Source organism: Ixodes scapularis, unplaced genomic scaffold (assembly GCF_016920785.2).
Source record: "Ixodes scapularis isolate PalLabHiFi unplaced genomic scaffold, ASM1692078v2 PGA_scaffold6__148_contigs__length_123643588, whole genome shotgun sequence".
Classification (NCBI taxonomy): Eukaryota; Metazoa; Arthropoda; class Arachnida; order Ixodida; family Ixodidae; genus Ixodes; species Ixodes scapularis.
In genome coordinates, this window is record NW_024609881.1 from 83,358,296 (window position 1) to 83,372,487 (window position 14,192).

Below are 14,192 nucleotides of genomic sequence, written 5' to 3' on the forward strand. Positions count from 1 at the left end.
GCGAACACTTTCAGAAAATTCCTGTATGCCTTGCAGAAGGCGTGCAAGTGCAGCCATGTGTCGTTTGCTCAGCATTGAGCAGTCACCAAAGGCTCCTGAAGCGCTTGTAGAAGGCAAGCAAGGTGCCACCTGTATCCCTTCTGTCCGTGCTCAGTGGCAAACCGTCTTGGAAAGTTCCTGTAGGCCTTGAAGAAGGCATGCAAATGCAGCCATGAATAGTTTGCTCATTATTGAGTAACAAGCAGCCATGGAAGATTCCCCGAGGCTTTGTAGAAGGAATGCTGGGTGCCGCCTGCATTCTTTTTGTTTGTGCTCAGTGGCAAACAGTCTCCGAAAATTTCCGAAGGCATTGCGTGAGGCTTGCAAGTGCGGTCATGTATCTCTTTGTCTGCGCTTAGCAAGTCGCCCCTACGCCTCGCCTCAGTGTGTGCACTCTCAATGTCATCGCAAGAAAGAAAAGTAAAAAAAGGAGGCAGAGCCGACGTTTCAGAGCAGTGCGGCGGCCCCTGCCAGGAAGGCAGCCAGGAAGGCATTGAACTCTTTGTGCCACTTGCATCTCTCACAAAACACAATTTTTCATGCGAAGGTCTGATTGATGGATTAAAATAAAGCTGCAAACTCTCTCATTTATTGCTGCAGAGTTGGGCAGATGCTTTCCGTGTCCATCCGGAGATGCAGGGGGTGGTCCAGGTATACAGCGACCTCAAGAACAAGGGTGTCGAGTTTCCCATGACCGACCTGGACACCATGGCACCCATTCACACCCCGCAGAGGGTGAGTAGCGGCCCTCGCCTTGACACCGTTTCGGTATCGCTCTCGCCATGTGCACCATGCAGGGCCGTAGCTTAGGTCAAGCGCCATGGGCCTCACTCATTTTAAAGCGAAAGGCCTTTCTTGCTCATGTTGGTCTGATCGCATAACACCACAATGTCACGTGACTTTAATATCCCCCGCTAAATTTGGCGGGGAAATTGATGTCGCAGTTTCGAGTCGTATCGAGAAAATGCATCTCCTATCAGTGTTGCGGAGTTGGAATGATTCCGGAATGATTCCGCATTTTCACGACCCCGGAATGGAATGGGAATGGAATGGTGGCAACGTTGAGCAGAATGGAATGGGAATGGAATTAGGTGCCTTTTGCCCGGAATGGAACGGGAATGAAATGGGCACAATTCTTCTTTTTTTTTTTTTTTTTTTTGTGTGTTTACGGTTAGCTAAATTGAGCCAGTCAGTGAGTCAGTTGCTCAGAAATAAAATGAGCAGGAAACTGCTAGCCCGCGAAGAGCCTTAACAGACTTATACGCCAACAAAATGCAATACAAAAAAAACAAGCGTCAAAGCAAAAAGCAAAGGGGGAAAGGGGGGTAACGTGGCGCCTTTCACGGACGCGCAGGCGTCGGGCTTTGATGGTGTTACACGAGAGCGAAACAAGAAACCAAGCACCAAGCAAAAGAAAAGGGAGCGGCAAAGAAAGAAACCGCCATGCACAACTCCTCATCGTACTTCTTGTCATGCTTTTTTTGTTGCTGTTGTGACGGTTTGTAAAATGCACGCGCTCACAGGCTGAGATCTGGGAGTGGAAGCGACTCATAACTTGCAGAGCTCTGATAACTCGTTGACTCGGGCGCCGTCGAAAGATGATCAGGTATTGTTTTTTTATAGTTCAAGGCGCGTTGTTTAGCAGGCAGCCAACCCTGCTGCCTTCCACGTTCATTCGTGCGCACTCCTTTGAAGTGCGAGATGTGGGTTTGCTTCGGCATTAAACCAAAGCGAGATTCACTTCCCTCTTCTCCTCTTGCGCTTTGCTCCGAGGCTTGTTTTTTTTTGTACTGCATTTGTAGTGTATGTCAGCCTATTACTTGGTCCTTGTTCCGATGTTTGTTTTCTGTGTTAAATGTTTTAGTGGGTTGGGGTTACAAGCAAGCTAGCGGATTCCCGCTCATTTCCTTTGACTTTAGTCTCCGCATACTTCGTTTCACCTTGCAATGGACCGCTGCGGACGCTACGAGTCCCCCAGGCAATCCAGCACCGTGAGCGGGACTGCAGGGTCACGCGACACTAAGAAAGCACTGGATTGGTTTCGATGTCTCTCGTGCTGTCTGTTGAGGTCCGTCGTAAGGTGAAGTAGACTATCGCCATTGCTCTTGGTGTGACCAAACTGACTAGACCTGCAGAAAGACCTTCCCGCGCCAGACGAAGCGCGACCGTTGCTGTGAGAGCAACTGAGGAGAGCTGGGTGCTAGCTGCCACTGAGGTTTCGACTTCCGTGCTCCTTGTCCTGGACCCTATTTGAGGCGGTGAGAAGTCAGTTGGACGGTGTTGATGAGGAAACACGGGGAATGTCAATTCGAACGGTGCGGTATTACCCCGTTAATTGTATCTTGCTGTGAAGAGATTTGTCAACGCTGACTTCCCGACTCGTCGCCACTATGCGAACAACCGACACCAAGGTAGAAGAATGAATCGGTTGGTACCGTCTGCTGCCTGAACCCGCCACTCGATCAGCGCAAAGAGGAACATCACAATTCGGACGAGAAGACAAGATAAATACAGATGGAGTCATGGCATCGTAGAAGACATTTTTCTACATTAGTCGCGAAGAAAATAAACAAGCTGCATGCTGAAAGTTGTGCAACAAAACTATACACGGTGCAGTCGGCGTATATCATCAAACTTTATTCGCCATCTGAAGAGGAAACACGAGAATGAGTATGCGAAGGGTGGAAAAGGGGAGGCGAACCAGCCAAAAATTGAATTAAATATGATAGTAAATATCGAGATTCGTAAAGCAAGCGTGTACTTGTGCATTTTAAAACAGGTTTCGTGACATGGTCTATATATACGGTCCCTGGTGCTGTGCCGCAGAGGTTGCATTTTATCAGAGGATGCGTTCTACCGCTGTGCATGGAGTCGCTTCCAGCAGTGTACTAGCCGTGTTGCTGTATTTGAAGAATACAGTAATATAGCTTATTCCTGTGCCACGCACGAACTGGATATTTTTATGCTCTTATCAAACAAGCACGCTGGCCGCTTATGTCTTAAAATTCAAATGCAAAAAAGTTAAAAAAAAGAAAAGAAAATGAGTGGATTTAAGTTTTGCTGTTTGTTCCGAGCCACGTGGTCGCGAGACCGATGTCTTAAACAAGCATTGACATATCAAGGGGCTTTCTCGATGTTTGCAGTACATTGTAAATAAACATTTTCTGCCACCAGCGGTCCACTTAGTAAAAATCAGTGCTTTTTTGAGGAATTTAGCTTTTTGTTTTGCAATTGTCTCTGCGTTTGATAATGTCAGCTTTATGCTGCTTATTCCGGCAACAAAATGTAGCTGTCAAGTGCCAATTTTTACGTTTATGAATTAAAGGAATGGAATGGAACGATTAAGCCATTCCAGGAATGGGAATGGTCTCAGTGTCTCCATTCCTAGGAATTGAAAGGAATTGAATTATCGAAAACTCTAATTCCCCGGAATGGAATTGGAATGGGGGGGCCCATTCCGCAACACTGTCTCCTATATACCAATAAAAAATGGTGCTCGTTAAAAAACCCTACCAAACGCTATTGCACCTTCGTAACGTTTGGCGGAACGTCTAAGCCAGGCAATCTTTTGGCACCATCGTCGAGTGTGGTAGCAAGTATGTGGCATGTCAAAGTTCTCACAACGGAAAGTGTTAGCAGTGCAAGATAATCGGTTCGAGCCCGTTGCGACCTGTATGAGCGTCGCACCCGCTCGTGTTCACATAATCGCAAGTGCTCAATGTGCGTCAAAGACCCCACGCTAGCAGTTGTATGCGCTGGTCGAATTTCCCATCTGCAACTGAGACATCGGATGCCCTTTGGGGTAACTTTCCTCTGCCTAAACTCCCTGCATCAGATTTATTCACTTAAGGCTGCGGTCCCACGGCAGCCATCTTGAACAAGGCGTTAGTTCAACCAATAGATGGCGACACGCACCCGGGTGGCCGAAACATTGGTTCACAGTGGGATGGCTCGAGCACCATCACGTTCCCCTCGTGGCCTTGCTCGCGCCGCTGCCAGCTGTGCTCAGCTAGCTCAAGTAGCGTGGTCAGGCTGTGTATAAATTGTTCTCTGATATAGGGAGATGCGGTCGGCGGTTGTAACGGGCTTTCGCAATAAATCTTACCAAGAAGGAATCAAATGTTGATTGCCGTGTCAATATTCTATCAAATAAAATTTCCTCTGCAGGAATGCACGCTCAGTAGACTCAATCTTCCAAGACACCAGTGGAAGCGGACGTCAAGTAAACTGCTTCGCGATTTACGGTACTTACCTCACCATTTTAATGACGACTAAAAAAAGGTAACGAAATATTATATTTCACGGGGTCCGGAAGATGTTGTAAAGGTTGTTACATTATCGGGCGTTCCCAGAAAACGAATGCCGTTGCAATATTTTCGGAAGTACAGACACACATAATGTTGTAAGTTCAGCTTAGGAGCAATATGATGAAAACCATCAGAAGAAATAGGAAGACGTTTATTTGCGATGAAGACGCTATGAATGAACGGCGCTTAGCGACGGCAAGTTATGAGCGTTCGGGAATTTATAAGTTGACGTGATTGCTAACTATGGACATGCGGACAATGAAGACCAGTTTTGTCGGGAGATGGTGTTGCGGTGATGACCTGATATCGGACGACTCATGGCAGACGAACAAGCAAGTTTCTTCTCAGCAAAAGGTAAGCGTCCAGTGTCAAGCACAACACGTGGCTACCGACTTTGTCGAAGTTTTGAACACTTACCGCTTTCGAAAAAAGTCCTGGCACCTGGGCTAACTTAATGGAAAGACTCGAAGTCTTCCTTGAGTCCAACGCCATCATGAACAGTAACTGAAAACGATCCACTATTCAGTCGGTGGGTGGCGAAACGTATCCACATCTGCGGAGTCATGGGCGATGCGTACTCTGTGGCTGGAAGTTGCAACACGATGCCTGCCACGACGTCCAAACACGTCATTGACGTTCTACGGTCTCTTTTACCTACCTTTGCCCTACCGAAAATACTTTTCTCTGATAACACGCCCAATCTCGCTTCAAATAAAATAAACAAGTTTTTGAAGAAAAAAAAAACGGCTTCAGGCATCACATTAGTGCGCACCATACCATCCTGCAACTAACGGGCAAGCGAACAGATGGTGTGCGAAACGGAAAAAAATCCCTTTTGAAGCTTACGGAAGAAGCAGTTCAGTGAAGAATCGCCAGGTTCTTGTTCCCGCAGCACGCGTCGGTCTCACCCTACACGGAAAAAACCTACCGAAGCAATATTCAGCGGACGAAGAGCCACACCCCTCGATCTCATGATACTATGGCTTACGAACAAAGATCGAGAGATTCCCAGATCGGGAGTAATGGCAGTTTATTCGGTCGGACAACTCGTCTACGTGAGGAATTTCAGCAGAAGTCTGGCCTTCCATGTAAAACTTGAGTAGAAAAGGCTCTATGTTGGTTGACCAGGAGGTGTCATCTCTCTGAATACGTTGGATATGAATGCCCTTAAGTGTAAATATAACTAAATCACAAAACTTTCGTTGTGTATTGTGTAACTTCCCTTGTATTTGATAGTAGAAGCTATGGTGGTGATTTGCACCTTTCACACCAGGCTCCTTTTTCTTATTTTTCGCCTCATACTCCTTTGCGGTTTAAGTATGCTTCAAGAATCTTTTGGAACGGGGACACTTTACGTCAACAAGGCCATTTGTTCCAAGTAGTCAATCAGGGAATGCTGCTAGAAATCCGTCCCTCATATTAACGAGTAAGCCGCACTTCTGCACAGTGCAGTTTTCCTGTTCCACGTACAGTTGTAAAGCAGCATCCTCTTTGATTTTACCATATACTGTTGCGGGTGAAGAAAGTCTTTGGGTACATGATACTTGAAACAAGTCTGGCACTGTACGTTGTGGTTCGACACCCACTAATGTCGTCGTCCTTATAGAGCCTCATCATTTAATCATTACCTCGTCACCTCATATTGCTCTTCATCAACAGTAAGTACAATAGGCTACCACCACATTACAATCCAAGAATTGAAAAATTTAATTGTTCAGTCCTTCAACAAGTGTATTATTTATATAATGTTATTACGTTACATTACCTCAAGACGATCGACGTCCATCGTCGATCTTCAATTACTTATACCTGTATATAAATTAGACGCACAAGGGGGGGGGGGGGGGGGGGGTCGGTGGCCGAGTGCGTGGCCTAGCGCACACCAGCTCGGAGCACTTGGAGCGAAAGCTCGCGCTGCAGAACCCACCCCGCCCCTGCCCGTCTCGATCTGGAAGAGCATCACACCGGCGTGCGGTCGTATATCACTATTGCGTGGTGCACGTTAAAGACCCCAGGTTTGAGGTTGTACCGCGCTGGCTAAAATGCTCATCTACAGCTGAGACACAAGACGCCCACTAAGGCAGACTAACTTCCGGCTGAATAAACATACACACAACAATATAAGAAAGAACACAGCGTGCAGCCTCTTTTCTTTGGATGCCTTTTTTTTTTTTAAACCAGCGCAAGCTCGTGCGTTCTCTCTTTTGAGACAGCTAGAACGGTCGCGTATAAAACCCGCGTTTCTCCTACCCGCCCGCTTCCTCCTCTCATTATGTGTATTTGGTTATAACTAAATAAGCTATAATAATGGTGTATTATTCATATTTACTTTCAGTTTCAGTCAGGGAAAAGGAGTTTCGCGGGAACTAGAGCCAATAAATGAGCTCCGCTTAGAGTATCGGCACTCTCTTCCCCGACAGTGTTGTGAACGCCGCCATTTTGGTGCTTGTGCAGAGCAGGCGCAACTGCCGATCGTCATGATTCAAAAGTGCGATATCCTCAGCATTAGATTCGGTGTTAGGAAGCTCACGTAATGTTGCTTTGCTTTGTCGCAAACAGTTTAAAGTGGAGGACGGAAAAGTGCGTTTCTTGTGATTTCAGATAAAGCTTCAAATAACTGGCAACCATGATTTTACGCCACACTAAGGCCAAGTGTCGCTACTCTGAAGCGTAGCTTATTTAAGGACACTATTCATGCGCTTGTTCAAGAGGCTTGTAATACCTAGGGTGCCTCAATGTCCTTCTGTTTAGGGTGATATGCCACCCTTTGTAGTACCCGATGCCGACAGCACGCGCTCACGGGGAAAATACAAAGAAATCGACGAAAACAAAATGTCGCCATAGCACAATCAGCGCCACGAGCGCGTGCAGGGACACGCTCTTTCACGCGCTTCTGAACAAAAAATAAAAATAAATGTGTGGGACAAAATGGCCAGATGTCGTGCTCCAACCTAAGCAAAGAGCACATGAAGGCACCCTAGTAATACCTGAAGGGGCCATGACGTAAGCCCCGTGGATTCCACAAGCCTTTTGACACCTGCCTCTTCTTCATTGTTCCCGCTTGTGCCAGTAAATTAGCTACGGTTCAGAGTAACGACACTTGGCCATATTGTGGCTTCAAATCATGGTTGCCAGTTATATGAAGCTTTATCTAAAATCACAGGAAACGCTTTTCTGTCCCTCACAAATGTTTAAGCAACCTGCGATAGAGCATTGCAATATTGCATCAGCTTCCTAGCACCGCATCCAATGCTGAGGAGGTCGTACTTTTGGATCATGATGATCGGCAGTTGCGTTTGCTCTGAGCAAGACCCAAAATGGCGGCGCCCAAAACAATTTTGGGGAACGGAGGGCCGATACTTTAAAGCTCATTTAGTTACTCTAGGCATAAAGTGAACTCGGGTGTATTCTTTTCCTCTTCGTCTTCATTGTTTATTGATTTCAATCTTATCGAATAGTTGACACATTATATCACGCTAGGCTTGTGTAATTATTTGTCTTAGATTTATTAGCCTGACCCAGTACTTAAACCATTCAGTTATCGATAGTAAATCTTCCAATATATTTTTTAAATGTGAGGGTAAAAATACACGGAGATTGATGATGATACAGACGCCAACGCCACCCTCGGAAATTTTTTGAACAATAGAAATCAGCAGTTTGTCTGCCATCCGCCAGGTAGCGCAACAAAACACCCAAACAGTTTTTAATTGTTTTTAAAATTGTCTAGGCTCTACACCTATTAAGAAACCAGAGCAATATCATTGTGAAAATTTAATACATCGCAATGTATATCTATTCCGAACAATAAATGTTATTAGATGCCAATAAATCTATTTGATGTCTAAAAAATATATGCGTCAAAACAGGTAAGTTTGAAACGCTCCTGGAGCGTTATGACTTGGGAAATGAAAAAAAGCCATCGTCCACCTCTTGGGCAACCATTGTAGCTCTAAATTTTATAAAAGATTTTATCATAGTTTAATTATTTCCTCAGCGGCATTTGAAGTACCATGACTCGAAGCATAAAAAAGTGCTACGTTTGATATAAAATATCTAAACAAAGAAATTTTACACAACATTAAATTTTTTTCTGGGTATAACCAATTATAAGCACTACATCTGTAGCTAATTTCATTGCCCTAGCGCGTGTCATTAAAAACATATTTGTGCTGAAAAATTTCAATTTTAGGGCAATATTTGGAGGGATGAAAAAAACAAAGTAGTGCAAATAGCAACAAAGTGTATCGTTACATTCTGCTCCGACATCATCTTAACAAAACTGCTATATTGGAACCGTGCTATCTTTAATGGATCGTTCATAAAACATGAACTAGCGGAGCAAGTGAGGGTCCGCGCCATCATATTCGCAACGCCACAAATTCGCATGAGCAGTAAAAACCAACACATACATAATATCAAATGAAAGAGGATTGCATTGCCTCTCGAATGACATCAATCCCACAAAACAGTATTCAAAAGGAGATGAGTAATGACCTGCCAAAAAGTACCTAAACTGCCACATTCAGTGGGACCGTGGCCTTAACATGAATTGCCGAGCGAGCGCTTATTCATTAGCCGGAGTTAATCTTTAGAAAACTCGGGGGCCAGAAGGTAGGGTTGGCTTCACCGTTCAGCACCGGCACGTAAGCTTCATTGCATTGCATTCGCGTGCTCGGAGAAGTGGCTGACGGGGAGGAAAGGAGCGTATCAATTCCACGCAACGTATTTATCCACTTGTTACTTACCATCTCATCACGTGACTTGTTACTTAGATCACTTCTCTTGTAGATCATGTCACCTTTTACTCGCACCACATCACTTATCACTCGTGTCACATGTATGTCACTTATTACTTATCCTGCCACATGCTTTCTGAAAGTGAAGTCTGCATCTTGGACTGCTGTTAGCCTAAACTAGAAGAGATTGCCCCACGGTTGCCGATTGTCCCATCGCTTGCTGTAAATTCGGGCCACTAATCACTCTTGCATCGCCTCACTTATTACATCTACGTGCGTCACTTATTACTCACTTATCCTTTTCCACGCTTTTCGAACATGGAGTGCACATTAGCCGAAGTTGAAATGAACTCGCGGTTGCTCATCGATCCCGTCGCTGTCCGCTGAGTACGCCGCTGACCACACTCACATCACATCACTTATTAGATGCATCACATCTTTTATGTTATGCATCATATCACTGATCACAGACATCACATCACTGATCACATATATCACTTACCCCATGTATCACATCACTAATCACCAATTCTGTGTTTTCGGAGTGTATCTTTTGCGAAATTTGGAGGTGTTTCTCGGAGTTATTTTTTGCTGATAATTCGGAGTTTATCGGAGTTTATTTTGTTCAGATTCCCAATTCTTTGAAATTCTGAGTTTAATTTTACTGTGTTTCTGATTTGTTTAATTAAAAATAAAAGTGACGAATATCTGGACACAAACATACCCTTAATTCATAACTCACCTGTATCACATGATATTTACACGGCTGCATTTCGCATTGGCGCCCTTCCCATCGACATTACAGTGAAAGCTCGTTAATTCACAACTCATTAATTCAAACTTTCGGATAATTGAAACCAGTCGCCATGGTCCGGTCACGCTGCGTAGAGGTACATGTGTAAAACAGCCCGTTAATTCACGCTCGAATCGTTCCCGGCACCGATAATTCAAACTGCGCGCTGCCATGCGTGGAGCTTTTTCGCTCAAGCAACAGGCGGCGCGGTGGGAGCTGCGTCGCCGCGCGTTCTGAACTGCGGCAGGCGCGTTGCAGGAAACACGAGAGTGTCGCGGGTATCCACTGCAGGCCAATAGGGATGCACACATGGATATTTGGAACAACATCGCCAGGCGTTCGAGAGACCAATAGGGGCGCTCAGAGTGGTTTCTTTCGCGCTTTTCGAAGCCCTTCACGTCCCTTTGTTCTCCGCATTACCAGTTCTGCGGTTCTGTTTCCGTGCCTCGTTGATCCGGGCCTACTGTGTTTGAGCCGTTGCGCGATCGCCGATCCATTTGTGCTGGTGACTTAGCTGATGGTGTTGGCCATACTGGCCGTACGACCGGGCTACGTGCTACGCGCTTTAAGACCGCAATGTCGTCACCGGGTATACTGGCCCAAGGAAAGTATTACGCCAAAACGCCCAGAGATAAAGTGGAGATTTTGCGTGAAGTAGACGCAGGAAAAGCAAGCAAGGTCGAGATTGTCAAGAAGCACGAGATCTCGAGGAGTACGTTGTCAACATACAGTAAAACCTCGTTATAACAAAATGGGATATAACAAACTAATGGATATAACAAAGCAATCATAATTCCCCTTGCATGCTAATAGGGAAGAAATGGACATTGGCTATAACAAACTAATGGTTGTAACGAAATAATTACGATCACTCCTTCAAGTTTGTTATAACGAGGTTTTACTGTACGTCCGCAACAGGAAAACAATCGAGGACGCCTATGAAGCTGAAGTTTTTTCCCCATGGCAGAGAAAGACTTCGTTCTGCCAAACACCTGGATTTGGAGAAGGCGCTCATCACGTGGGTTAAAGAGATGAGAAGCCAAGATCTTCCTCTCAGCAGCCCCATCATCATGGCGAAGGCAGCCGAGTTCGCACTACATTTGAAATACCACGACTTCGCCGCATTTGAGGGATGGTTCCATCGCTTCTGTCAGAGGCACGACCTCATCTTCCGTATCGTGTCTGGTGAAGGTAAAGACGTGAGCATGGAAACTTGTGCAATGTGGCGAAATGGATCCCTGCAGGGCTACCTGGAGAGCTACACGCCGCGGGACATTTTCAACGCGGATGAGACCGCTCTATTTTTTAAACTCTTGCCGGACAAAACGATCACGTACAAAGGAGAGAACTGCGCAGGAGGGGAGCGAAGTAAAGAGCGTGTCACCGTCTTGGTCGTGACAAACATGACTGGAACAGAGAAGTTAACCCTGCTCGTAATAGGAAAGTCTATGAAGCCTCGGTGTTTCAAGAACATTCGCACACTGCCAACGGACTACGAAGCCAACAGAAAGGCGTGGATGACTGGCGAGTTGTTTAAGAAGTGGCTTAAGAAGCTCGACAGAAAGTTCGAATTGAGCAACCGACAGGTTCTGCTTATTGTAGACAACTGCTCAGCGCACAAGGTCGACGTGGAGCTGAAGGCGATTAAACTCGTGTTTCTTCCACCAAACACGACTGCAGCACTCCAGCCGATGGACCAGGGTGTGATCAAGAACATCAAGTCCTTCTACAAACGTCACATGCTGGAACGAATGGTTCTTTGTGCGGCCAAAGGGAACCAGACTTATAACGGGACACTCCTCACTGCCATGCACATGCTGGTTCACGCATGGGACCAAGTCACCGCCGCAAAAATTGCGAACTGTTTCCGTCACTGTGGCTTTAGTGTCTTGGGTACGGAGGCGGCTGGCGGTGACACCGGAGAGTGTGAGGTTGTTTTTGAGGGCATGTGTGATCTGCTGCAGGACGTGAGTTTTGCCGATTACGTCGATGCAGACAGTAGTGCGGTGATCTGTGGCGATATGACAGACGAAGACATCATCGCTCAAGTAGTTGGCGAACCCGTCGCGGAAGCGGAGAACGAAGTCGATGACGAGGAGGAAGAAGTGGGGGGGGAAAGAAACTCCGATTCGGCCATCCGTGCCGGAGGTCATGGACGCATTGAACGTGGTGCGTCTTTTCTTCAGCTTTGAAGAGGGCGAAGAAGATGCCTTGCGCTTGGTGCGTTCCCTTGAAAATAAGCTAATGACCATAACTTTCCAAGAAAAAAAGCAGATGAGGATCACTGACTACTTTCGATAATAAAGGTCTGCCATTCCGACCGTTTCCTCTGCAGAAGCGGCCCTTTTTTTTCGTTTTTTTTCGATAGTTAGAATTTTGTTTAATTCAAATTCTTTTTGCATCCCCATGCAATTCGAATTAACAAGCTTTTACTCTACTAACTGTCCCACGAAAAATCTGCAAAAAGTATTGCTTCAATTAACGTCAACTCTTTGAAATTACTAAACACCGGTGGACATATTTGGTGGGAAGCATAGAAGCTCCAGCTGCCCTGACCCCTCCTATGATATCTACTGGTTTGTAGCTTTCACTGTCATAAAAACCCAACCCCTCTTCCCTCTAAGAAGTGCAAATGGTATGGTCCAGATGGAAACCAGAACAGTGGCTTTTGCCGTGACCCAGAAGTATGATGACCTGTTGTTCTGAACGAACCTTGACGAGATAAACAGTACACTTTTTTTGTCAATAGTCCGAGACTTCAAAAGAAACTAAAATGGTCACTCCTCAGGACCGCCGACCCTCTGCTCTCGCAAATTTTGTTCGTAAAACACTGTCTTTTTCTGCTTTTCATTGCTTTTTATTCTGCCATTGTGACCTCGAAATTCAGGGTTTTTCAGAAAAATCCGAATTGAGGAAACACGGAACCCTACTGATCTCACATGTCGCATCACTGATCACGTGCATCACTTCGGTGATCACCTATGTCGCCGACCACGTGTATCGCATCGCTGATCCCAAGCATGACATCGGTGATCAGATACGTTTCCGTCAGTTTTTTCACATCACTTTTTACTCACTTACCCTCTTCGACTTTGTCCGAACGTGAAGCGCGTGTTTTGACACTCGTTAGCCGGAGTTCATAAAGCCGTCTCGCAGTCGCCCGTCGACTCCGTCTCTCGCCGCAGGGCGTGTCCCCGACCACAGTTGCGCCGCATCACTTGTCGCATCCACACATCACTTGTTGCTTAATTGATCCGTTCTGTGCTTTCCAAGCATAAAGTTTCTACTCCGAAGAGCTACCTGAAGTTACTAAAATTGCTCGACGATGTGATGCATTTAGACGGCGGCGACAAGGTCGTCATCTGTTTTCCCGCCAAATTTAGCAGGGAAACTGAGTTAGTGCATAGGTCATGTGATGTAAATTTTTTCGCTAGATTTAGTGGAAAACCTCAATCTGTCTGTAGGTCCCAAGACGTCAGGTCACGCAACATTAATTTTCCCGCCAAATTTAGCGGGAAAACTTTGGTTTACGCTAACGCCTTCGCGAAACCGGGGAACGGGCCACTAACAGCTGCCGCCGTAAAAAGACTGCTTCGCGGTTGCTCACTCACGGAACCCGTTGCCGTTTACAGAGCGTGCCGTTGACCGCAGCGCCCCCGTCGACACTGCCCGGCGTGCGTGGGGTGGCGATGGCTCCGGCGGGGGGCCCCGTGCGCCCCCTGCCACAGCAGGCCGCCGGGATGGTGCAGGTGGGGTCGCTGCCCCCGAGCCCCGTCACCCTGGGTCCCGAGCAGCTGGAGAAGCTGAAGCGGGAGCTGGAGGTGGTGCAGCGCAACATGACCGTCTTCGGAGAGATGCTCTCGGAGCTGGTGCCGGGGCAGGAGCAGCACAGCGACTGGGAGCTGCTGCAGGTGATGGGTCCCCGAAAGCGCGTTTCAGAGCCCTTGGAGGTGAAACTGGCATACTTGAGGGCCCTGGAAACGCTCGAATTTGTGACAGCCCTTGGGAAAATGATTGAGTTTCAACAGCAGTGGCATTAAGAGACATTTTTTTGGTTAAACATATAAAAGAGCACAAAAAAAAAGACCAGGACACGAAGTAAACAGGATAGTGCTTGTCCTGTTTACTTGGTGTCCCTGTTTTTTTTGCGCTATTTTATATGCTTAGCTAAGGTGAACCAACTAGCCGAGCAACGAACCTTAAAATACTTTTTTTTTTTGTTCGTTGAGGGAAGGGGGGGGGGGGGGGGGGGGGGGCAATCTAGTTGTGCCTTATTGAATTTGTTGTTTCTTTTTCTCATTTGTTTTGTTTGTG

General features: G+C 46.4%; 1 protein-coding gene across 1 annotated transcript in view; it reads left to right on the plus strand.

Moving 5' to 3' along the window:
* LOC8026242 (TOM1-like protein 2) overlaps nucleotides 1-14,192 on the plus strand; it is a 48,768-nt gene that overhangs the window by 13,717 nt on the left and 20,859 nt on the right. The window contains exons 5-6 of the mRNA XM_040221585.2: nucleotides 640-774; nucleotides 13,511-13,789. Of these exons, the coding sequence (XP_040077519.1) occupies nucleotides 640-774; nucleotides 13,511-13,789 (414 nt within the window). The remainder of the gene's footprint in view (nucleotides 1-639; nucleotides 775-13,510; nucleotides 13,790-14,192) is intronic.